The sequence below is a fragment of the Tachysurus vachellii genome, chromosome 25 (genome assembly GCF_030014155.1).
Source record: "Tachysurus vachellii isolate PV-2020 chromosome 25, HZAU_Pvac_v1, whole genome shotgun sequence".
Classification (NCBI taxonomy): domain Eukaryota; kingdom Metazoa; phylum Chordata; class Actinopteri; order Siluriformes; family Bagridae; genus Tachysurus; species Tachysurus vachellii.
In genome coordinates this window covers 14,661,578-14,685,968 of record NC_083484.1, presented here as the reverse complement: position 1 = coordinate 14,685,968, position 24,391 = coordinate 14,661,578, and the positions used below count along the sequence as shown (strand labels likewise).

The following is a 24,391-nucleotide window of genomic DNA, read 5'->3' as shown; positions in this document are numbered from 1 at the left end:
AATAACCTATGGTAAATAACTGTTTTACCCAACAGCGCAAACAGATAAGATTCTTGCAGCAGAGTGAGGAGTGATGAAAAGGATGTTACACCACAGCGAGGTTGAATTCACGCGTGATTGGTCAGATCGGTTTTCGTATAACAGCACTATGTCGAGGTTAATAACGTATTAATGCTCTCGGGCTGAGATGTTGTTTCTACAGTAACAGCTCATACACTCCGTCTTTGTTATAAGAGCAGCAGATTTCTATGATTATGGGAAAGAAGAGTTCAAAGAGAGAATGAAAACGAGTCTCCATTGTAGAAGTGACAATGATTTGTGATGTTTTCCCACGTCAAAGAGGCGTTTTTTAGAGAGAGAGAAAAGTTGGTAGCAAAACGATTGTCATCTATAATGTAGAATGTAGAACGAGAACATTAACTAGAATTGTAAAGTTCGTCGTGACAAACTTTGATGTTGGCTTTGACAAAGCAAGTATTCACAAAGGCCGGTGTTTTTTGGAGGCGAGTGGACATAAGGATCAGTGTTACGTTTGGAGGCAAGTGGACAGAAAGCTAGGGTGCCAAAACATTTGAAGGCAACTGGAGACAAGCATGTGAGGTTATCCGAATACTCTTGAGGAAGTTCCCCTCATTGTTCTGAGTGTTTTGATATGTCACATGTCCATGTTGTAAAAAGTTTTTTGATTTTGCATATTTGGGGGCGGGGCTGTGGCACAACCGGAAGGCCAGTCGGTACACCAATATAAAACTTTGTTCAGAGTATCACCCTAAAGGAGCTGGCCGAGTTTAGTGTAGACAGTTCAAAAGCTTGCAGAGTTATAAACATCCAAAGTTTATAATGGGAGTCTATAGGAAAAAAGGCCACTTTGAGACCCGGTACCGGAAGTACCGGTACTTAGATCACTTAGAAAAGTAATAGCAACAAACTTCAGACCAGCGTCTACAACATATCTGAATTTGGTGCATGTGGCTCGAAAGCCCTAGGAGGAGTTACTCTTGATAAGTTTTTGTCTAAGCTTAAATAGGAAAACAGAAACAAAGCCAACATCATTATGTCGCTTTGTAGAAGCCAACATTCTGTTTTCTTATTTAAGCTTAGACAAAAATTTATAAAATTTAATGCGGCCTAGAGCTTTCGAGCCACATGCACCAAATACGGATATGTTGTAGACCCTGGTCTGAAGTTTGTTGCTATTACTTTTCTAAGCGATCCAAGTACCGGTACTTCCAGTACCGGGTCTCAAAATGGCCTTTTTTCCCATAGACTCCCATTATAAACTTTGGAGGTTTATAACTCGGCAAGCTTTCGAACTGTCTACACTAAACTCGGCCAGCTCCTTTTGGGTGAGACTTTTAAATTGGTGTACCGACTGGCCTTTCGGTTGTGCCGCAGCCCCGCCCCCAAAATATGCAAAATCAAAAAACTTTTTACGACATGAACATGTGACATATCAAAACACTCAGAACACTGAGGGGAACTTCCTCACATGTATTCTGATGACGTCACATGACGTCACGTGATGTCATGTGAAAATCAAAAATTAGCACAACATGGATAAGTGACATATCAAAACAATCAGCCCAATGTGGGAAACTTCCTCAGGAGTATTTGGATGATGTCACATGCTTGTCTCCGCTTACCTCCAAATGTTTTGGCAACCTAGCTTTCTGTCCACTTGCCTCCTAAAGCAACACTATCCCTTATATCCACTTGCCTCCAAAAAGCACCATTCGTTGCGAATACTTGCATCGTCAAAGCCAACATCAAAGTTTGTCGTGACAAACTTTACAAATCTAGTTATCTTGTAAAGTTACTCGACTTTAAATCGGACCGTAAAGCGTTCGGTTGTTCTGTGTGCCGCTGCGGTATAAGCAGAATAACACACTCCAGGCCGTGCTGAAGTCTGTCATCTGTTATTCCTTACTTACAGAACAGTTCCAGTCAGTTTCAGTCCTGACCACGATGTTGCATATTTGTGTCCTATCGTTTTATTTTCTCTGGAAAAACGTGACTAATGTGATTTATTAATTAATGTCTGCAATTGTGAGGAAGACCTGATTGTTTCTGACGATCAACAGAGCAAAAAATGAATGTGGTTACTTCAATTCTGCAAAGTCTGACTCGCATAAACCAGGAAGAGGAAATGCTTTCGCCGTGCCCGATACGCTGTAGTCACACTACTCTCTGATCTTGGTAGAGACACACAGGGTTTCCTGTGGAAAGTGTTTTTGTGAGCAACTGAAATGTCACACGAGGAGAAGGAACAGGACAGAAACACACGTTTTATTCACAATGGGTAAAACGTCCAGATTTTCTGTTCAACATATATTACTCATTATATGGAATTATTATTTGAACAACTACAGTATATTTGTGTTTTTGGAAATTTGATGCCTTCCATCTTTCATGAGAAAAATCACCACAACACAATTTCCTTCATGGTTAATTGAATCAGCATGTGTATTACTAACTGTAGAATAAGGAATAAGTGGCTCCTCCCACTGTGAGTAACTTAATGATTTGTGAATGTGAAAGTAATGATGGAGCCACGAGGTCGTTTTGGCTCATCTCTGCTGCTGCACGTTGAATCACTGCCAACGCACAGACAGATGTGGAGTATCATTATTACCAATGTCATGTAAAGAACTGGCCAGCTTGAGCTGATCTTTCCTGTCAGTAAAAGGATTCGTCTTCATGAAAGCTGCAAGGTTCAGTGGTTCTAACTCACTGACTCACTCTTGGACTTACTGATTCATTTGCTCACCCTCACACTCACTCACATACTGCCTTACTGATTTTCTCATTCACGCACTCATGCACTGACTCACTCACTCACTCACTCACTCTTCCTTCGATTCAGTCACATACTCACTCACTCACTCACTCACTCACTCACTCACCCTTCGATTCAGTCACTCAATCACTCACTCACTCACTCACTCACTCTTCCTTCGATTCAGTCACATACTCACTCACTCACTCACTCACCCTTCGATTCAGTCACTCACTCACTCACTCACTCACTCACTCACCCTTCGATTCAGTCACATACTCACTCACTCACTCACTCACCCTTCGATTCAGTCACGTATTCACTCACTCACTCACTCACTCACTCACTCACTCACTCACTCTTCCTTCGATTCAGTCACATACTCACTCACTCACTCACTCACCCTTCGATTCAGTCACTCACTCACTCACTCACTCACTCACCCTTCGATTCAGTCACTCACTCACTCACTCACTCACTCACTCACTCACTCACCCTTCAATTCAGTCACATACTCACTCACTCACTCACTCACCCTTCGATTCAGTCACGTATTCACTCACTCACTCACTCACTCACTCACTCACCCTTCGATTCAGTCACATACTCACTCACTCACTCACTCACCCTTCGATTCAGTCACTCACTCACTCACTCACTCACTCACTCACCCTTCGATTCAGTCACTCACTCACTCACTCACTCACTCACTCACTCACCCTTCGATTCAGTCACATACTCACTCACTCACTCACTCACCCTTCGATTCAGTCACGTATTCACTCACTCACTCACTCACTCACTCACTCACCCTTCGATTCAGTCACATACTCACTCACTCACTCACTCACTCACTCACTCACTCACTCACTCACTCACCCTTCGATTCAGTCACATACTCACTCACTCACTCACTCACTCACTCACCCTTTGATTCAGTCACATACTCACTCACTCAGTTACTCTCTCACTTAATCACTCCTTCTTTGATTCACTTACTCTCACACACACTGACTCACACACTGACACACTCGCTCCTGTGCTTAAACGGAAAAGCTCTCCTGTGGTATTGGTAAAGTACATTGGTAAATTATTAAAAGCATTAAAACTGAATTACTAAAATAAATTACATTAAGGTGTTGGTCAGGAAATATGCAACAAGTAAAGGAACTAAATGTTGATTGTAAAAGAAAATGCAACATAGTGTTAAGAGCTTAAAGATCTTAAAATCGGTTTATGAAGAATAATTAGTTTCTCTAAGTTTTCGACCCTTATTGCTTCCTATGTGTGTGTGTTAGAAATTAATCATGTGACGTGACTTTAGTTTGAATTCTAAAAATGGACAGGTCTCGGGTTTAAATCAGGAAGTCACTGTTTTTAAATAAAAACAGGTCTCGATAATCGGGCTGTTTGGATCCCGCTGTAGCCCGAGGATCAGCGCGATTAATCTTGACGTTTGCCTCTCTGAACTACGCGGATCTGCCTTAAAGGGCAAACTTCAGCAAACGGAGCAGATTGACGCGTTTCCCTTTGTTGCCTTTCTCTGCTTTTGGAGCAACAGCTGGTCACGTTAACCCAGCGCTACATCATGATTATGGATTTACTCAGTGACGTCGCAGAGTAAAAACTAGGACACGATCGGGGAGTTAATACAGAACAGCGCATGTGCCTCGGTGGTCGATATGAATTAGCATCAAGTATTATTAGGGACAGATAGTCAGAGTCAGACATTTCTTCTATTTCAGCTGTTCCTTTTCTTATTCTTATCGGGAGGGCTTTGATTCATTGATAATTGATTACTACGATGAGTTCAGAGTGGCAACATCATTCTCTATGTCTGTATATATATATATCGTAGTTAACTACCAGCTTGATACCTGCCCAAGTTGCCATTTTGCTCACATAGGCCTTCAGGAATGATTTTCACACTTTGTCTCTCTTCCTTCTTCAAGGAAGAGTCATTAAAACAGAAAGAAACGGAACGATAACGGCGTCTGAAAGGAACACCACACCTGACCTTATTGCGAAGTCTAGGATCTGAGTCGCACAGCGAGTTAGATTCCTAATTAAAGGAGCAGACACGGCCATTTTTTTTCCTCCCGGCACAGAGCATGAATAATCTTTATCAATTTCCACGAGAGGACATGGTCAGACCTCTTCACAGACGTCACGTCTTCTTACCAGACGCCTTACAGAATTGCGGCGTATTTTTCGATTAGCCTAGATGCAGGTTGTGGCTACGTGAAGACACAGTTAATTGGAAAATAGAGACAAAACCCATTTTACCTGACATGCTCATTTTTTTTTTCCATTTTTCCAAGACCACTTATTGATCTGGTGAGAATGCGTGAGAATGTTTACAAGGTATGTTGTAAGTAGAGTGAAAATTGTTCCGTTCACACCGATGAATCATCCAAATTTCTATTTTCTCTAGAAATCTATTCCAGCTTGCGTCAACACGTTGCCCAACACAGCTAACCAGAGGGGTTTGGCTTCAGCCATGACTATGCTGTAATCTTGCAATCCTGTGTTTATAACTGCTGTAAGTTGAATTGCAGGGTGTGTGTGTGTGTATGTGTGTGCTTGTGAGTGTACTGTATGTGTGTGTTTTTAACAGTAACGCTGCACTGCAAAAACTCCAGCTTTAGCCTTTAAGTTCCCCTGCACTCCAGACCGTATTTACTAATCCGTTAACTCTGGTTATATTGACTGGTACTTGGGACATATTTGTTTCCTTTTTTATTTATTTATTTTTTAATTATTTCCATTGTGAACCAGTAGAACTGTCAATTATTCTCTGTGACACGATACGTTCTCAGTCTTGTCAATCATCCGCCAGTCAGCGCGTTAAAAGGCGTCTCATCGACGGCAGTTTCATCTCGGGGTTCAGCAAAGCAGCTCAAGTTTACATTTCCGCTGTGGACAATAACACCTAGTGCGAGAGCTGCTGATATAATGCCTCACGTGATCGGTACAGATTTATCTATCAGCTATTTTCAGGAATTTATGCTGCGGTTCTACGACATTCCACAAAACTATTCGATTCATATCTGGTGACCGAGGAGGCTCCTGACATGCGATACACTCATTATCTTAATCACAGAACCGGTTTAAATATGCTGTGGCATTTAAACGGTGCTCGCTTGGTGTTAAGAGGAATAATTATAGCTCCCATTATACCATGGCTACCAGCATGAGTACTATTACTGGGTAGCCTGGGTGCATGAATTCACGCCAGTGATGCCAAAGTCTGATAAGATTCATCAGACCAACAGTCTTCATTCTGAATCTGTTCCTGCTGTTGCCTCAGATTCCTGTCCTCGACCGATCGGAGTGATGCATCAGTGGTAGACGCGTCCTTCTTGAGATGCTTTTCTGCTCACCGCTGCTATATAAAGTCATCGTGTAGTGTGGAATAAACAACAAGGCGTATCAGCCCATAGTACCGGTGCTGTATTTTTTTTTTTTTTTTTTATGTGTGAAAATAAACATTTTCATTCTGTGTGAAAATAAACATTTTTTTTTTATTAAAAATTGTATTTATCTCTTCTCTGTAGGTGCAGGAAGGGTAAACGATTCATCCTTTCTTTCTCTTTGGTGATTACCAAAGCTAAATCCTCCAGATAGCGATGTGTGTATATCTCACAGATCTCACACCATTTGCTTTTCATTTCCACACAGTTTTATACAGTAGCCTGAACACCACGTGTGCCACAGACGCCTCAGCCGTACTCAGCCTGTTTTTCACTACAGCTCAAAACCATTTTCATCTAGATCCTAAGCCCGCAACTGTGAGCGCCCTCATAATAATGTGGCCTTATTTGGAAGTCTTGTGAAGCGTCATGATGGTAATTTAATTTCTTGCTGCCACTTAGCAGATGAAACCTTGTGGTTAAACCGCTTCAGTGGCTGTCATTTAAAACCGAACCGTAGTGGGAATTATCCTGGACCGATCTTTTCTTTCTTTTTCTGGTGAAATCTAAAACATCATTTTCCATTCGCTGTACTTTGCCTTTTGACGGAAGGCATTTAAGATAGAAAACTAGAGTAATTTGGGGAAATTGCGTACCGTGGTTAACACAATGTCTTCTTGTGTTTCCTGTACCAAGTAAATAGGTTGGTGAAATTTTATTTCAGTTGATGCAGGAAGGCAAAGTGGCATTAGAACGTTATGCTCGTCTCATTTTGACTAACGTTTTCCTGTTTGCTCATTGGTAATTAACCTAATTGTATTTTTTTTTTTCCTGGGTACCACCCATGAGGTTCAGCCTCTTTTCTATTTGGATGGAGAGTGTAGCCTGCGTGAGGATGCAAAGAGCCTGATTAAATCTCTGGACCACGTGTTATTTTATTTCATTATGATCTCATTGCCCTAGGACCCCAGGCTTAATGAAAACCTGCGATGTTCAGGTCTATCGGAGATTTAATTTTCAGCCCTGACTCATTCACCACTCGTAATAAACTCAGCCATGCGGCAATTTTAGGTTAATGAAACATGGTGTTCTTTGTCTCTTTGGCAAAAACAAGAGAGACCGTTGCTAAAAACCCTAAGGATAACCAGACATTGATAATGTTCTGAAAGAGATTCTGAAAGAGTTCATTTGCGATATTTAAAATGATATTTAAAATTATTTTCGTGAATATTGGTCCATCATAATAGTTCAAAAATCACTAACCATCTTTGTACATTTAGCGGAGTGTAGACCACACAAATGTGTTACACAGAACGAGCAAGCTGCGGCTAACCAACCCCACACTTTTAGGTCTGACGGATGAAACACGGGTCAAAATAGTTCCCTGAACAACACCAGGTGTGTTTGCATTAATCACGAACGTCATGGAAATTCATTAAATCTGCACAGGACTCCGAAGGTGATGCATTTACAAAGAATCTGGAGTGCAGGAAAGCTTATGCAAGCTGTGCTGTTAAATTTCGAGCTACTCAGTGGGAGAGAGAAGCTGCCATGCTTAGTGCTGGACCAGCCATAGTAATGGCAGTGAGCGTACTGCCTGGTGCTGTCAGCTCTATTTAATGAGCTATTCCTGACCAGAGCAGGACCCAATTTTGAAGGGATACTAGTGCACTTGAGGCGGTTTATGAGCCTCTAGAGAACACCCATTGGCTCAGTTTTTTTTTGAGCCAGGCTCAGGCAGCTGGACATGTTCATCAGTAACCAGGTTAACGTTCCTCTTGGGAGTCAGCAAATTGTTTAGCAGCGACCGCTTTAATGTTCAACCCTACAGTCCATATGGGGTCTCTGTAGCCACTGTTTATACTCATACAACCCAGGGATTTTTTTTTACCAGATGTTGAAGACGATCTAATGCACTCGATCTCCAGAACATATTCCTTTACATGTTTTATTTATTTCCTTTAAAAAGAAGCAGCTAATACACTAGCGCACGATGTTGTCCTGCTTTAATTAACGGCTTCATTTTGTAAGCCTTGTGTTCCAGACACACATTCAATGCACTTTAGTGTGATTACCTATGCCCAGTGGACATTAGAGGCAGATTGACACGAGTCCCATGTGAATACCTCAATGGACTCAATGCAGCGAGCCAGAAAAAGCCTCGCAACCCATTAGGGGATTTAGAAATAGTCGCTCATCAGGGAAACACAGGTTTCCAGTGTTTTTTTTTTGTCTCTTTGTGTTTGGCTGTTGATGGCTTTTGATGCCACAACACTCCAGGCTGTGTGTGGTAAACTAAACAAAATTCGTTCAATATGGGTTCTTCTATTTTTTGGGTGGAAATTCTGTGTGGCTTTTGGTTTTCATTTATAAGAGGAAGCCAGAAAACACAGTGTACTGATACTGACAATGTCAAATGTTTACAACCTTTTGTCCTAAACACAACAAATCATCTTAAGTGCTGTATTACTGTATATAGTTGCATGTTTAGATGAAACATGCAGCATAAAGATGTAAAGTGTTGGGATTTCATCTCTAAAACCCAGCCACTTAGTCACCACTGCATTGTATTTATTAAAGGAACTTCTTAAATCTTCAGTAGGTCTCAGATCCAGGACTATTTGCGTCATAAGCACGTGCTATAACTTTCTGTCTTGCTGTCCACATGATGTTTCTTCACATGTTGTTAATGTATATTTCTCCAGGATTAATCTCTATCTTGACTCAACCCCAGTACTGCCTCAAACACCTCATTAGAATAATGCTGCCACCACCGTGTGTCACTGTGAATATGGTATGACTGTCTTGTTCTGGCTCAAATCATAACATTTTCAAATTATTCCCAGGGACCGATTAAGACATTAGATGTTTCTGAAACAACTTAATTTTTGCCGTAGGTCTTCGGGCAGCCTCACTGATAGGATGTCAGTGTTGTCTTTTTTTTTTTTTTTTTTTTACTTTTGAAGGAACGTCCTGTTTTGTTCATTCTGCAGATTCATTAACACATCTCTTCTGAAAACACATTAACACATATCTTCTGCAAGTAATACAGCAAAAAAAAAAGTTTTTTAGTTCTAATAAAATCTCTATAGTCTCTACAGACCTTCAGGTGTGGTTGTGTGTTTGGAAACAGTGTCGGTTCCTCATTAGACATCGTCCTAAGGATTTCCTCTCATGGCGTCTATGGAAAACCCTCATGTCTTTGGGCTTGAGAAACAATGCTGTGAAACCACCCTGTGGCTCGCACAGCTATTTCATTATTACTAAAAAGTCTATTTCTGTGGGTTTTACGCAAGCATTGTTTTTGGGAAAGGCTTAGGCACATGATTTCATTACCGTCCAACTGAACGCAAACAGCTTTTTTAAATAAACCCAACCCTAACGTAAAGATTGCCACAATCTGTGTTTTTCAATTGTTTAATTACAGCTCACTTTTTTTCAAATATTATAAATATACATAAACATATATATGTGTGTGTGTGTGTGTGTGTGTGTGTATATATATATATATATATATATATATATATATATATATATATATATATATATATATATACACATACTCCATATGCTCAGTTCTCCATATAATTGGAATCTACTACCTACTACTACACCCTAGTGCTGTTGTATTCTGCAGTCTGATTGGCCAGAAGATGTTTTTTGTAGTAATTTTCTATAACAGCAGCTTTGAACAACAACAAAAAAGCATAAGTATATAAATTATTTCCGAATTAAGGAGTTTACAGTTTCTGGTTTCTTGTATACATGATTCAGCATTTTTTCATTTCTTTTTTCTTTTAATAACATAACATCGTCCTGTTGTGGTGCAAGCCGAATAAAACACTTCGGCGTGCGGTTAGACAAAAATAATCACACAGTAACTCTTTGTGATGTCATTGATTATTTTAGTACACGAGCAAAACCCAGATTTAAGATATTTCTTTAGTGTTACTCATTGTATTTGCAACCTCTCGACTTTCAACCCTTCGTATGTTTCCTCTGTCATTAGTTAGCTGCTTGTCTTGTGGCCAGTTTGACACACTCCACATCTAAACAGAGGATTTTAGCACACTCTTTAACTTCCATCAAAATTCTTTGAAGAAAACTAGGCCAGATGTTGGCCGTGCTATTTTCGGTGCGTTTTATGACAGACTGCAGCAGCCCAGGCCGCCGATGACAGTTTGGTTTTTAGTGATTGATTTTGATCGAACACGCCGAGAGCCTTCTCTGCCTTCAGTGCCACAGTTGCTGGAATTCTTTCCACAAGTTCTGCCTGAATTGTTATTTCATTGATTCGCGAAGTAAAGGATGTGAAATGGGCATTACGCTGACCCTGGTGTTGTTTAAAACTCCACTTCAGAAATAAATAAATAAATAAATAAATAAATAACACGAAGAGCAACAGTTTCCTTGAATGTGAGATCTGGAAGTCGTTGACTCAAGTCTTTTTCTGAAGCAAAGCTTATCTTCATATATCTGTCACATCATGCTTTCTCAGTGACGTGCAGCTGTTTGACACATTTGCCAAACTGTACGCTTTCCTCTCTTTCATAAATCTTAGTATAAAAGTAGATTTTCCTAGAAGCATTTGGATTGATGTGTAATAGGATTTCTTTGGGATTATATAACCATTATATAAGTCGCCAGCTATTTTCTCCAGCGTACTGCATTCAAATTGCATATTCGTCTCCTCGATAAATGACGTCAAATCAACATGGCAGCTCACAACATCAACTGTAAACACAATACAGTACAAGTTTCCACCGAGTAATTCTGTATATTTCTAGTATTTAACTTGAACAAAACAACAGGAATATTAAAATAAGGAATATTAAAAAAAAGATCTGTTTCAAACTGTGATACAACATCTGAGACTCCTTTTAAAAGTTACTCTTCAAGAAATTGAAATTTTCAGTTTTCAGATATTAACAATAAATAAAATAAAAAAGTCGCTCAAGATTATCGTCCACTGTAAATTATGCAGAGATGTGAAAGTGAAAAGATAGAAAAGCAACACCAACAAGTCTTCAGATCTTGACAGAGAGAATAATAGAATTAGACCAAAAACAGGTATAAATGCAATCTGTACCTTCACCATCAGGTATTAAATCATCTGAAGAACGTTCCAGAATAATTTGGTAGCACAGGAACCCAGAGGAAGAAGAATCCAGTTATTTCTCGACTAGTGGAATAATCTTTGACTTAATCTGTTAAGTGGGGGTTTATTTACAAGACGTTGGACATGCATGAAGAAAAAAAAACACCTATTGTACTCGTGCCCCTGAGTGGGTGTAATTTTAGGGATAAGAAAACTAGTTCATGTAGACGTCTACTTGATCCACTTCAAATCGTATAATGCACATGGATTACTGCACTTTTATATCTGAAACATAGCATCAAGTTAAAATCGCTTATTTTTTTTTATTATATTCACAGCATTAATACAACCATAAATCAAGCCAACACAAACCCATAAATCAAGTAGAATCATTCAATTATGACAAAAGAAGCGGCGCTGTATAAACAGAGGATGGGCCGGCTTGTCTGCGTAAGCCGTAAACCGACGTCTCAGCTGTGGGAAGATTTTATGCTAGGTTATTGTTTTTCTTAAGATTATATAGTTTTAAATATTTTTATTGGCATAGAAATGCAAGAAAATATTTTCACTTATGATTTTCAGTCTTTCCTCTCTTTGTTTATTTTGTGCTCCCAGCTGTCCTCGTCTTGTGGCTGATTCGGCATTTCCGGTGGAAATCTGGTGGAAAATGTGTAGTTCGGGGTAGTTTGCATAAACATTTTCAACTTCAGCTCTGTACTAATCTCCACCTGATGCCCATGTGCCCCATCTCTTTTCCCATTCCCACCTTCTGCCCCATGCCCCCTTCTCCATCCCTATAGCCCTACCTTTAATCTTACCCCATTCCCATGTCTCTCTCTTTAGATCCCATCAAAACAAAGCACACAATCAGAGATCTATTATTAAAGGTGGGGTCTCCGTTGTTTAAGAAATGCTTCAGAAAACTGGTGGCCAAACAAAACAAAAACAAAACGTACGTGTAGCCAATGAGCAGAAAGGGGCGTGTCTTGTCAATATGTGCGGAGAGAGTGTTCAGTGCGCATGTGCGACATTAGCAGAAAGCGGTTTTAATATTGACACGGCGGATAAAATCAAAGAAAGAAAGCAAAGAAAGGCTTACGATAAGGCAAGAAGTAGGACCCGTGTTAATATAGGATCAGCTTTCCAGCGCTGGAGAGAACGGAACGTCTTCCGCATGAAACGGAGCTAAACCTTTCACGGTACAACACACAGTACTACAAAAACACATTTGTGTTAACATAGTATTACTCATTGTGTTCATTTATTGATAAAGATATACCCTCGGTCAGCTGCCCCAACAGGTTCCGTCATAATACTTGTCTGGGTTACACTTGGGTTATACTTGTCTGGTGTATGTGTGGGGCGGAGCTATCAAAACAGGGGTGGGACCCATTTGGGTTTGGGGCGTGTTTGTTTTGGTGATTTCAAAAGTCAACACTGGCTTTCAAACGACAGAGACCCCACCTTTAATATCCAGATGCATACTGTTTTTTGTGACTTTACCAACAAAACAGTTTTTTGTGCAGACTGACCATTCTGAGTCACACCTGTGCAAAAAAGCTCTCGGGTCACGGGGCGACCTGAGTCAGCCGTATTCGTGACACAAACTGTAGACACCTGAAGATAAAGATACATTATGCTGCCATCCTTCTTTTGCTAAGATGAAGTGGGCATAACCTTCGACCAAGAGCTAGTAATGGATTAACTGCATATACATACACACTTCATCCATACAAATGAAAGAATTCATGCTATTTTCAGGAATTTATTTCTCTGAAAAGGACATCAGCTGCTTTCAGATTATGCGCCTAATCCGTAAAACCGTGTGTTAATCACAGACGATCAGCAATTTCCAACAGGAAGTTGAGATTTCCTTTTCACCCAGCCGAGTGGGCTGTAACACACACTTCTTTGTTGTGGGCTATTATTCTCAAGCCTATCACATGGACAGCCCAAGGCTTAGACGGTGACTTGGTCCCACGGGGGGCTTTTGCTAACAAAGCCACGCTTGTTTTGCTGGAGGTCGATATTTCGCCACTGGGTTGATGAATGTTTACCTGAGTAAACATGCAAAAAAAAAAAAAAAGACTTAGCAAATGCCACATCTGGAGCTGCATGAATGCGGATGAATTAGGAATTTTATGGATTAGAGTCAAGCTCACGATTCTGTTCAAGCACCAAAAATGGATAAATTTTTAGTCCTGTCTCAGTACATTACTGCAGCTTGGCAGCTCATCCACATTTACACATATTTTTTGCAAATATACAAATCGTGAGTGATAACTCGAGTTTTAGTACGAAACGGTAATCATATTTGGATGCCCTTAAATTTACGTTAACAGCCGATTAAACCTGATAAATCACTTAAAACATTGATAAAAACGTGAAAGCGTTTTTAGGATGCATGACACGTACAGTACTGTATCATGAAACCTGGGTTGTTGGGTTGTTAACAAACTAGCAGTACACCAGTGTCACATACTGTATGGGAGACGAAGGATGCGAGTGCTGACAGATTATTATTATAAAGCCCAGCACAAACACAAAAGAACAGAGATGACAAACATCACACAGCAACAAAAGCTTGACAATGAAGTGCACAGAAACTGGAGCTTCAATAAGGCTTAAATGTGACCGATGGGTAATGTAGCATCTGAACGGCAAATTTGGTGCAACCATACCAACCAGTGGTGCTGAGGTTAAGGATACATCTATATACGATAATTAAATGAAACATTTTACCATTTAAACTATTAATAAATAAAATTCATCCACAGCCCGTTTTCATCTGCAGAGCCGCTGAGAAGTCATGCTGTAGAACACCTGTATGAACAAACAAACATCAGCGGTCTGTTTTATGTAATGATAGCCGGACCACAAATTCTGAAGAATCAATGCTGCATTGCATCAAGCAATTAACTGAGATTCTGATTTTAGTGTGATGCTTTTGGCCATGTCTGGATGAATGGTCTTTATTCTCTGGATGGAAACTCATCATACTTTGGTCATAACTCACTGTGACAGGGACACTAAGTCAAGGCTAAGCTATTTCTCTTAGGAAAGTGTCTCTTAACATGACTGCATGAGAGAGAGAAACAGAAGAAATGATTTATTTAGTTATTTATTTATTATTATATATTTACAGTTTATGAACTTATGTCCAAATTATGAAACCATGCTTGTCTAATATGTAGATGCAAAATTTTACATTCTACATATGAACTGCCAAATGACACTGAGATGGAAAGGACTACCTTTACTGAGATGTGGTACTTGTGAGGTCTGGTACCTATAAGATGTGGTACCTATTTGGTACGTATGAGATGGATAGAGCTACCTATGGAGCCTTGGGATGTGGTACCTATGAGATGTGGTACCTATGTGGTTCCTATAAAATGTGGTACCTATGTGGGACCTATGAGATGTGGTTCCTATAAGATGTGGTACCTATGTGGTACCTATGAGATGTGGTTCCTATAAGATGTGGTACCTATAAGATGTGGTACCTATGTGGTACCTATAAGATGTGGTACCTATGTGGTACCTATGAGATGGATAGCACTACCTATGGAGCCTTGGGATGTGGTACCTATCAGATGTGGTTCCTATAAGATGTGGTACCTATAAGATGTGGTACCTATGTGGTACCTATAAGATGTGGTACCTATGTGGTACCTATGAGATGGATAGCACTACCTATGGAGCCTTGGGATGTGGTACCTATCAGATGTGGTTCCTATAAGATGTGGTACCTATGTGGTATCTATGAAATGTGGTTCTTATAAGATGTGGTACCTATGTGGTACCTATGAGATGGATAGCACTACCTATGGAGCCTTGGGATGTGGTACCTATGAGATGTGGTACCTATAAGATGTGGTACCTATGTGGTATCTATGAAATGTGGTTCTTATAAGATGTGGTACCTATGTGGTACCTATGAGATGGATAGCACTACCTATGGAGCCTTGGGATGTGGTACCTATGAGATGTGGTACCTATAAGATGTGGTACCTAACCCTCAGTTGCTCAGGTGATATAAATGAGACAAAAATTGTAAGTCATTCTGGAAAAGGGTGTCTGCCAAATGCTGTAAATGTAAACGTATGGAGGAAGTTTTGTGCTAATATCACCTAATATAGCTTGTTTGAATGTGTGTGTATGATGAAATGTCATGCATTCTTGACTCTAGACCTTTGTTAGACCTTTTCCACTTAAACAAGACTATCTGATTTACAGCAAAATGTTAACCCATTCCCGAGTCACTTTCCGTCCGTCTCCAGGGAGATTTTCTATTCTCTCGGTTCGTTCACCGAGGATTAAGGCGCTTGTATCCGTGAAGCAATTTTGAGAAGGAAAGTGCAGATCGTTAATATGGTATTGATACTTTAATCTTAGAGCCTGACATTTTATTTAATAACCTGACAATTCATTCATTTTCCTAGTATCCTAATAAGGATAACACGTTGAAGCAATATTGCCATCTCCCCCACACAGCTTTATGGTGAACACACACACAGAAAGAAAATAAAAAAGAGATATTTAATGCGTATTGATTTCTTGTCAAGTCCTGGGTAAAATATGGACACTTTTATATGGCATTTATTATTTTTATTATTTTTTATTATCTTTTATTTAGATAGTAATTTGTTTTGCTAAGGAAGGCTAGATCATCCTTATGATGTTTATAATATTTTCCTTCATTATAGCAATAAAGATTGACAGATTAATTGAGAACTACTTCATTCTTGTCTGGGCCACGGGGCTTTCATATTTGTGGAAACAGAACTTTGCAGGCAACTGCCAACAAAAGTAATAACTGCAGGCAAAGAGGGGATTGGTCGAATATTCAGGAGTGGGTAGGATTTGTCAGACTGTCTGCAGGAGTGGGAGGGACCGGTCAAGCTTTCTGCAGGAGTGGGAGGGATCGGTCAAGCTTTCTGCAGGAGTGGGAGGGATTGATCAAACTTTCTACAGGAGTGGGAGGGATCGGTCAAGCTTTCTGCAGGAGTGGGAGGGATCAGTCAAGCTTTCTGCAGGAGTGGGAGGGATTGATCAAACTTTCTGCAGGAGTGGGAGGGATTGATCAAACTTTATACAGGAGTGGGAGGGATTAATCAAACTTTATACAGGAGTGGGAGGGATCAGTCAAGCTTTCTGCAGGAGTGGGAGGGATTGATCAAACTTTCTGCAGGAGTGGGAGGGATTGATCAAACTTTCTGCAGGAGTGGGAGGGATTGATCAAACTTTCTGCAGGAGTGGGAGGGATTGATCAAACTTTATACAGGAGTGGGAGGGATCAGTCAAGCTTTCTGCAGGAGTGGGAGGGATTGATCAAACTTTCTACAGGAGTGGGAGGGATCAGTCAAGCTTTCTGCAGGAGTGGGAGGGATTGATCAAACTTTCTACAGGAGTGGGAGGGATCAGTCAAGCTTTCTGCAGGAGTGGGAGGGATCGGTCAAGCTTTCTGCAGGAGTGGGAGGGATCAGTCAAGCTTTCTGCAGGAGTGGGAGGGATTGATCAAACTTTCTACAGGAGTGGGAGGGATCAGTCAAGCTTTCTGCAGGAGTGGGAGGGATCGGTCAAACTTTCTGCAGGAGTGTGAGGGATCAGTCAAGCTTTCTGCAGGAGTGGGAGGGATTGATCAAACTTTCTACAGGAGTGGGAGGGATCAGTCAAGCTTTCTGCAGGAGTGGGAGGGATCGGTCAAACTTTCTGCAGGAGTGTGAGGGATCAGTCAAGCTTTCTGCAGGAGTGGGAGGGATTGCTCAAACTTTCTACAGGAGTGGGAGGGATCAGTCAAGCTTTCTACAGGAGTGGGAGGGATTGATCAAACATTCTGCAATAGTGGTTTTGATCGGTCAAACTGTGTGCAGATGTGGGTGGGATTGATCAAACATTTTGCGGGAGTTGGTGGGATTGGTCAAACTTTGTGCCGAAGTTAGTGGGATTAGTCAAAGTTGTGCAGAAATGGGTGGGATTGCTCTTTTGACAATTTTGACTATTGTTTAGCTGGTTATTATTATTTCTTTATTTCTTTATTTTGAATAATTTGTGCTTGAAGATTTTTTTACTGGTAAAACTAAATAACATGGTCTTTGCATAGTTTATTGGCATGTGTATTAATATGAATGCAAGGTCTTTTTAAATAGCTTTGTTGAATACTTATTATAAACTCTGTCCTTTTACAGGATGGCTCAAGGCAGCGTAAAGAGAGAAAGAAGACTGTATCCTTCAGCAGCATGCCCACAGAAAAGAAAATCAGCAGTGCTAGCGACTGCATTAATTCCATGGTGGACGGCTCCGAGTTGAGGAAAGTGCGGTCCAATTCGAGAGTTTACTATCGATACTTTCTGCTCGATGCAGACATGCAGTCTCTCAGGTGGGAGCCATCGAAAAAGGAGTCAGATAAAGCCAAAATTGATGTGAAGTCCATTAAGGATGTGCGGACTGGTAAAAATACGGACACTTTCAGGACCAACGGCGTTTATGATCAGATTTCAGAAGACTGTGCATTTTCAATTATTTATGGCGAGAACTATGAGTCTCTGGATTTAGTTGCAAACACGGCTGATGTAGCTAACATTTGGGTGACAGGACTCAGGTACCTGATATCGTATGGGAAACATACCCTGAACATGATTGAAACTAGTCAGAACAACCTGCGCTCTTCTTGGCTTGGAGATCTTTTCGATGAGGCTGATGTTAATGGCAGCAAAAGTATAAGTCTTTGTACCGCTGTACAGCTGATTAAAAAATTGAATCCTGGACTGAAGAATGTTAAAGTTGAACTCAAAATCAAAGAGATGCATAAAACAAAAGACAAAATGGGGTGTAATGTTACAAAGGAGGAATTTGATGAGATCTATCATGATCTTTGCACAAGACCAGAAATATATTTCTTGCTTGTTCAGTTTTCTAGCAACAAAGAATTTCTTGATACCAAGGACTTAATGATCTTTTTGGAGGCCGAACAAGGTATGGCCCAGGTTAGTGAAGACACAAGCTTAGAGGTTATTCGGAGGTATGAACCATCCAAAGAGGGGCAACTCAAGGGTTGGCTGTCATTAGATGGATTTACAAACTACCTTATGTCCAACGACTGCCACATTTTTGATCCGGAACAAAAGACTGTATGCCAAGACATGAATCAGCCTTTGTCTCACTATTACATTAATGCGTCTCACAATACCTACCTAATCGAAGACCAGTTCAGGGGGCCCTCGGACATCACAGGGTACATCCGTGCTTTGAAAATGGGATGTAGAAGCGTAGAGCTTGATGTTTGGGATGGGCCTGACAACGAGCCAGTAATTTACACAGGTCATACCATGACATCTCAGATTGTCTTCCGCAGTGTTATTGACATTGTAAACAAATACGCCTTTGTAGCCTCTGAATTTCCTCTGATTCTATGTTTGGAAAATCACTGTTCTATAAAGCAGCAGAAGGTAATGTTTCAACACCTTAAAAAAATCCTTGGGGACAAAATTCACACTGATCCACCCAAACCCGAAGACACCTTCCTCCCATCCCCCAATGACATGAAAGGTAAGATTCTTTTGAAAGGAAAGAAGCTAGGGAGCACCTGCACAAGCTGTGAGGGGGAAGTGACTGATGAGGATGAAGGGGCAGAAATGTCTCCGCGAATGAACATTGAAGGAGGAGAACCACAGACTGTTATTCAACCTAAAAAGTTTCAACTCTCTAAAGACCTCTCTGACCTGGTGACCTTGTGCAAATCTATTCAGTTTAAAGACTTTCAAACAGCATTCCAGAGCCAGAAGCATTGGGAGCTTTGCTCTTTTAACGAGGTGTTTGCTAGCAGGTGTGCTAGCGATTTTCCTGGTGAATTTGTAAATTACAATAAGAAATTTCTTGCTAGAGTTTACCCTAGTCCAATGCGAATCGACTCAAGCAATATGAACCCTCAGGACTTTTGGAAGTGCGGTTGCCAAATAGTTGCAATGAACTACCAAACTCCAGGTCTGATGATGGACCTGAACATTGGCTGGTTCAGGCAAAACGGCAACTGTGGCTATGTGCTTCGTCCAGCTATCATGAGGGAGCAGGTGTCTTATTTCAGTGCAAATACTAAAGATTCAGTGCCCGGAGTATCTCCACAACTTCTTCACATAAAGATCATCAGTGGCCAAAATTTCCCCAAACCCAAAGGCTCAGGTGCCAAAGGTGATGTTGTGGACCCTTATGTATATGTCGAGATCCATGGCATCCCTGCTGATTGTGCCGAACAAAGGACTAAAACCGTCCATCAGAACGGAGACAACCCCATTTTTGACGAGAGCTTTGAGTTTCAGATTAACCTTCCTGAGTTGGCGATGGTACGGTTTGTTGTTCTGGATGACGACTACATTGGAGATGAATTCATTGGTCAGTACACCATTCCTTTCGAGTGTCTACAGCCAGGCTTCCGTCATATTCCCCTTCAGTCGTTAACAGGTGAGGTACTTCCTCATGCCTGGTTGTTTGTGCACGTGGCCATTACCAATCGACGTGGTGGAGGAAAGCCTCACAAAAGAGGGCTGTCTGTCCGCAAGGGTAAAAGGAGTCGGGAGTACGCCACTATGAGGATACTGGTTATCAAGACATTGGATGAGGTTTTTAAAAGTGCCATACTGCCACTTCGAGAAGGAACCGACCTCAGAGAGAACGTGCAGGTAGGAAATGATTCCATCTTACAAATGTACTTTTTTGATGTAGTGCGCAACCCTGGGCTCTAGGCTCATAAATGATGGCTATAAAACGTTGAATTATGAGCTGCAAGTAGGAGACGTTTGACTGTAGTCAGGATTTATGTGTGAGCCTGTTTCTCTTTGCACCCCGAATGACTATCAATATCTATAATTAAAATGTCGTATTCAATGCCATCCAAGGTTTTTTGATGATGAAATTCCCAGTCAGTTCTTTCAGACATTTATTTTACTTTGGGTTAATTTATCCATGATGCCCCTCGACTACCTGCAGATAGAGCTTCAGTGTTGTTTAGCCCTCACAAAAGTCTGTCCAGCTCTCACACTTCCTCAACTGTAGTCTGAGTCTGCACAAACAAACCAGCTTCAGATCTTTTCACACTTACCCATACCTTAGCGACTACGTCATATAGCTGCATTGCATTCTGGGACTTTGAGCCAAATGTCATTTGTAGCTTTGCACCAACATTGTTGAATACCACTGAAAAATTTAAGCTATTGCTGCAATTGCTTTTTAGGAGCTACTTTTAGTTACTTTCTTTAAAATAAAAACGAAGACCTTCTAATTAGTTAGCAAGATCGAGTCAAGATCAAGTCCAAGATTTAACCTAGTTGACCTTGTTTATATTCTGTTACACTTTTTCGTTTCACACTGTGTTCACTTTAACGCTGCCCCTCCTGTGAAAACTATCGACTATCGACTATTTGAGACTATAACAAAGCTTAGGGGTCCTGTTAAGCCGCTGCATGCTATTTTTTTCCTTTCACATTTAGTCACATCTTTGCTCTAACAAACCTTGCAGGTAACATACACTAAACCACTTCCTGTGACAACCCAGTGTTCATTTCCAGATCACAGACAGTCGACGTAGAAAGTACTCACTGCTATTTTTTTCGAATTAAGAATTGTGCGACATGTTTGCCAATGTGTGCCGCATTTAAACATTAGCGGTTGTCACCTAGCATCAGAAAAATATATATATCTGTTGCATACAGATCTTTTCACATTGTGACATGACTGTGTGATGTGTTTCTCCAGAACTCTGTAGCGTCATTTAAAGAGCTGTGCGGTTTGTCTGCGGTGGCCAACCTGAAACAGTGCATCCTGGCTTTGTCATCTCGTCTCATGGGTGCCGACAACAACCCGCTCGTGCTTTTCAACCTGAAGGAGCAGTACCCCAGCATGGAGCCCCAGGGGCTGCTGCCTGATGTCCTCAAGAAGGTTCTCGCTGCGTACGAGTTGGTGAGAATCTTGTACTGAGTTTCAAGATTGAAAACAATATGCAGAAATTTCTGCCAAGGTTATTTTACCATACTTTTCTTATCGCCCATACTGATTCTACCCCCCCCCCCCCCACACACACACACACACCCAACCCCCCATACTAGACACGTATACATGCTTTTCTCCTCATTAACTTTTAAAACAGAGAACTTCACTCAGATCATTATAAAGCTGTCACTATTAATAATTCATAAAGCCTGACACACATTAGTAATGACTGGTCTTTTTAAGGTGTGAAGATTCCATTTAAAGATGACAAATCATACAGCAGAGCCTCAAAATGAGTTTTATTCAGCAAAGAAAGAAGCCAAGTGCAGTCTGAGACTGGGAGCGCACACAGAATTGGGACGCGTGGTCATTTAAACCGAATCACCTCATGGCCTATTCACAGATAGACTTCCTCATTCTTCTCTGTGTCATCTCAGGTGCCCTGACATTTCAGGCAGATTTGAAATTACCAATCAGTAGAGGATGAATTTCTTGCCCAAGGCACCTGAGACAAGTAGATTACAAATCCAGGCTATGAGGTTTTCATTCTCAGCTCAAGCAGATACAGCACGTTGTTATTAAAGCACAGAACGGATAGTGACCATGGATCAGGATGACGTTAATAACCTCAAACAAAACGATGTCAAGAGGTTGAATTGTGCTTTATGGTACTGTTTATTGAATGTTTAGGCTAACGGGCAGTTGAGGGTCACAAATATCATCAATGCCCCTTTTCCACCGAGGCAGTTTGAGTGCTGGTTCGGAGCCTAATTTAGAACCAGTTCTTTCTTTTTCGACAGCCAAAGCACCGGCTCTGAACCAGGAAAAGTGGTTCGTAAGTAGCACCAAAACGTTGCTGGTCTTCAGACTTAAGAACCGCTTGTGTCAGGGGCTGTGGGCGGGGCTATTGTTAGCGCATTTGATAATGTACCTTAAGTATACAAATGTTTAATACACTTTTACTTTACCGCGATATGATACATTATCAGCACACATGATAGTAAGTAGCTACATGCTAAGGCTAACTTTTTTCCGTGTTAATATTAAAATAACGTTATGTACTTTCTCGATAACAACCTCCGTTTATACAGATTACATGGAGCTGCACGTACACGTCGGATTCGCCACATTTGGGTGTTAATGTAGGTTCACAAAGCCATGAGCATTAACAGTAAACCAACATCCGCCATTGTTGATGTGTTTGTGTTTGACGCTGCTGCGCTACCGTTGCTGTGTAATGTGACACGTATGCAGTGACGTCAGACTCGGCTCTGTGACGCTCTCTAGCCGGTGGAAAAACAAACCGGTTCTTAGAAGGTTCAGCAGTGGAACCAACTTTGAACCAACACCAATGCTAGCTCTGAACCAGCACCCAGTTCTTTTTGGTGGAAAAGGGGTACAAGTGTACAGTTTTAGACATACCTGCCTTCAACTATGTTTTTTTTTTATCTCTCAACGTTTGCCCTAGTGCCTTTCAATAAAGTTTGCCTGCAACATTTATGAACAAGGACTCGATGAATATTAACATTTGTTTTAGCTTTCAAGCAGTCGAATGGCCCAGTACGCTTTACAGCGATGTCATGAACGTCTTGCTAATGCTAACATGCTAAAAGTTATTGAGCTCTGTGAGCTAAATTCTGGGGATGTCAGTTTGTGTTCACAGGCGTTAATGGTGGTGAGGAATAAAAAATGAAGACATAACCCAGATTAGCTAAAATATCAGCCAAAGACAAGAGTTTAAATTACGTTAGTTGCTCGTTATTAGCCTATTTAATTGGTTCACTAAATTACAAAAGATTGTGAGATGCAAGAGACAGAGACTGCTGTGCTAATGAAATAATGATTTCACAAGTCATAAATAAATCACTAGATTTTTTTTAAAGGTCAAACAGATCCGTTTTGCAGTATCGTGCTATAAACAGATGAGAACTAAACATTTTTTGTAATATTTCAGTAATTATTTAAATCCCACTCTCTCCAGAGATCATACAATCATAGCTTCTTCATGAGACTCCACTAACGTGAACTGTGTGTTTTTGTGTCGAGTGTGAGTGAGAGTTTAGGGATTAGCTGCTCTTTGTCAGAAATCCCTGAACGCGAACGATCCTAAAGTTCGCAAAGCTCGTCTGCGCTCAGCTACAAAGACGAGACGACGGAGCATGAAAGAAACGTAGTGAACAGAGATTTTAAGAGTTGTGAGAGTTGATGAAGTCAGCTCTGCGGTTATGTAACCGATTGATTTAATATGTACCGTACCATTCGAGCCTCTCCGGTATCGATCGCCTTTGTTCATGAGGTTGGAAACGTCGTCGTGGTGTGTTAGCTGAACGCAGAAAGCATACACAAAAATCACATTATCATCAAATGCAGCCGTCGCTGATGGAAAGAATAAATATGAATTGTTTTATCCATTTTTATTCAGCAGCACTTTCAGCTTCATCCATTTTCAAACTAATATACTAAGGAGATAAGGAGAAGGATGTGAAGCAAAGCTACGAGAGTAGTCTCAGCATGACTTGTCAATTATTTATTACGTTTATCACTTTTTAGACAGAAATGAGACTTTCAAAGCATTCTCAGTCCTGTCGAAATGAACCCCGGACACTGGCCCGTGTTTTCTTTTACACAGCCCGAGCTGGATGCATTAAATAAATTAATAATAATAAATAAATAGCTTTGGGCATCAACCCAGATGTATTATGCAGAATTTTGATGGCAAACAGAGCACACTGAACTACAGATGAATCCTGGACTCACAGTTGGGATTAATATAAGGATATGATTTCCATTTGAATAATGCATTATAACGAACGCAGTATAAAATCCAGGCTAAGTGCCTGATATTGTGCATTGTTCTCTGTCCAGAAATTGGCTCCTGGATGAACTCTTTTACACCTCTCACGTTTGCACGTATTTACGTTTAGCACGATTGTGTTATTTTTCACATCTATCTGGAATTTCCTCAGAAATCTGCAGTATATGAGAGAGCAGTGATGGAATAAAGTAAATGTTCCACATCGATAAACTGGGCTTAGTCAAAGAATTTTTATCATGATTTATAGTGTAATGTATAGTAAGCAGCGACCGATCATCGGTTACGTGAGAGCCGTGCACACACAG

At 40.8% G+C, this 24,391-nt stretch overlaps 1 protein-coding gene across 1 annotated transcript in view; it reads left to right on the top strand.

Annotated features, from left to right (window-relative positions):
- The window catches only part of LOC132839972 (inactive phospholipase C-like protein 2), a 43,662-nt gene that overhangs the window by 3,549 nt on the left and 15,722 nt on the right, over positions 1-24,391 (top strand). Inside the window, exons 3-4 of the mRNA XM_060861203.1 lie at positions 17,479-19,965; positions 21,038-21,241. Of these exons, the coding sequence (XP_060717186.1) occupies positions 17,479-19,965; positions 21,038-21,241 (2,691 nt within the window). The remainder of the gene's footprint in view (positions 1-17,478; positions 19,966-21,037; positions 21,242-24,391) is intronic.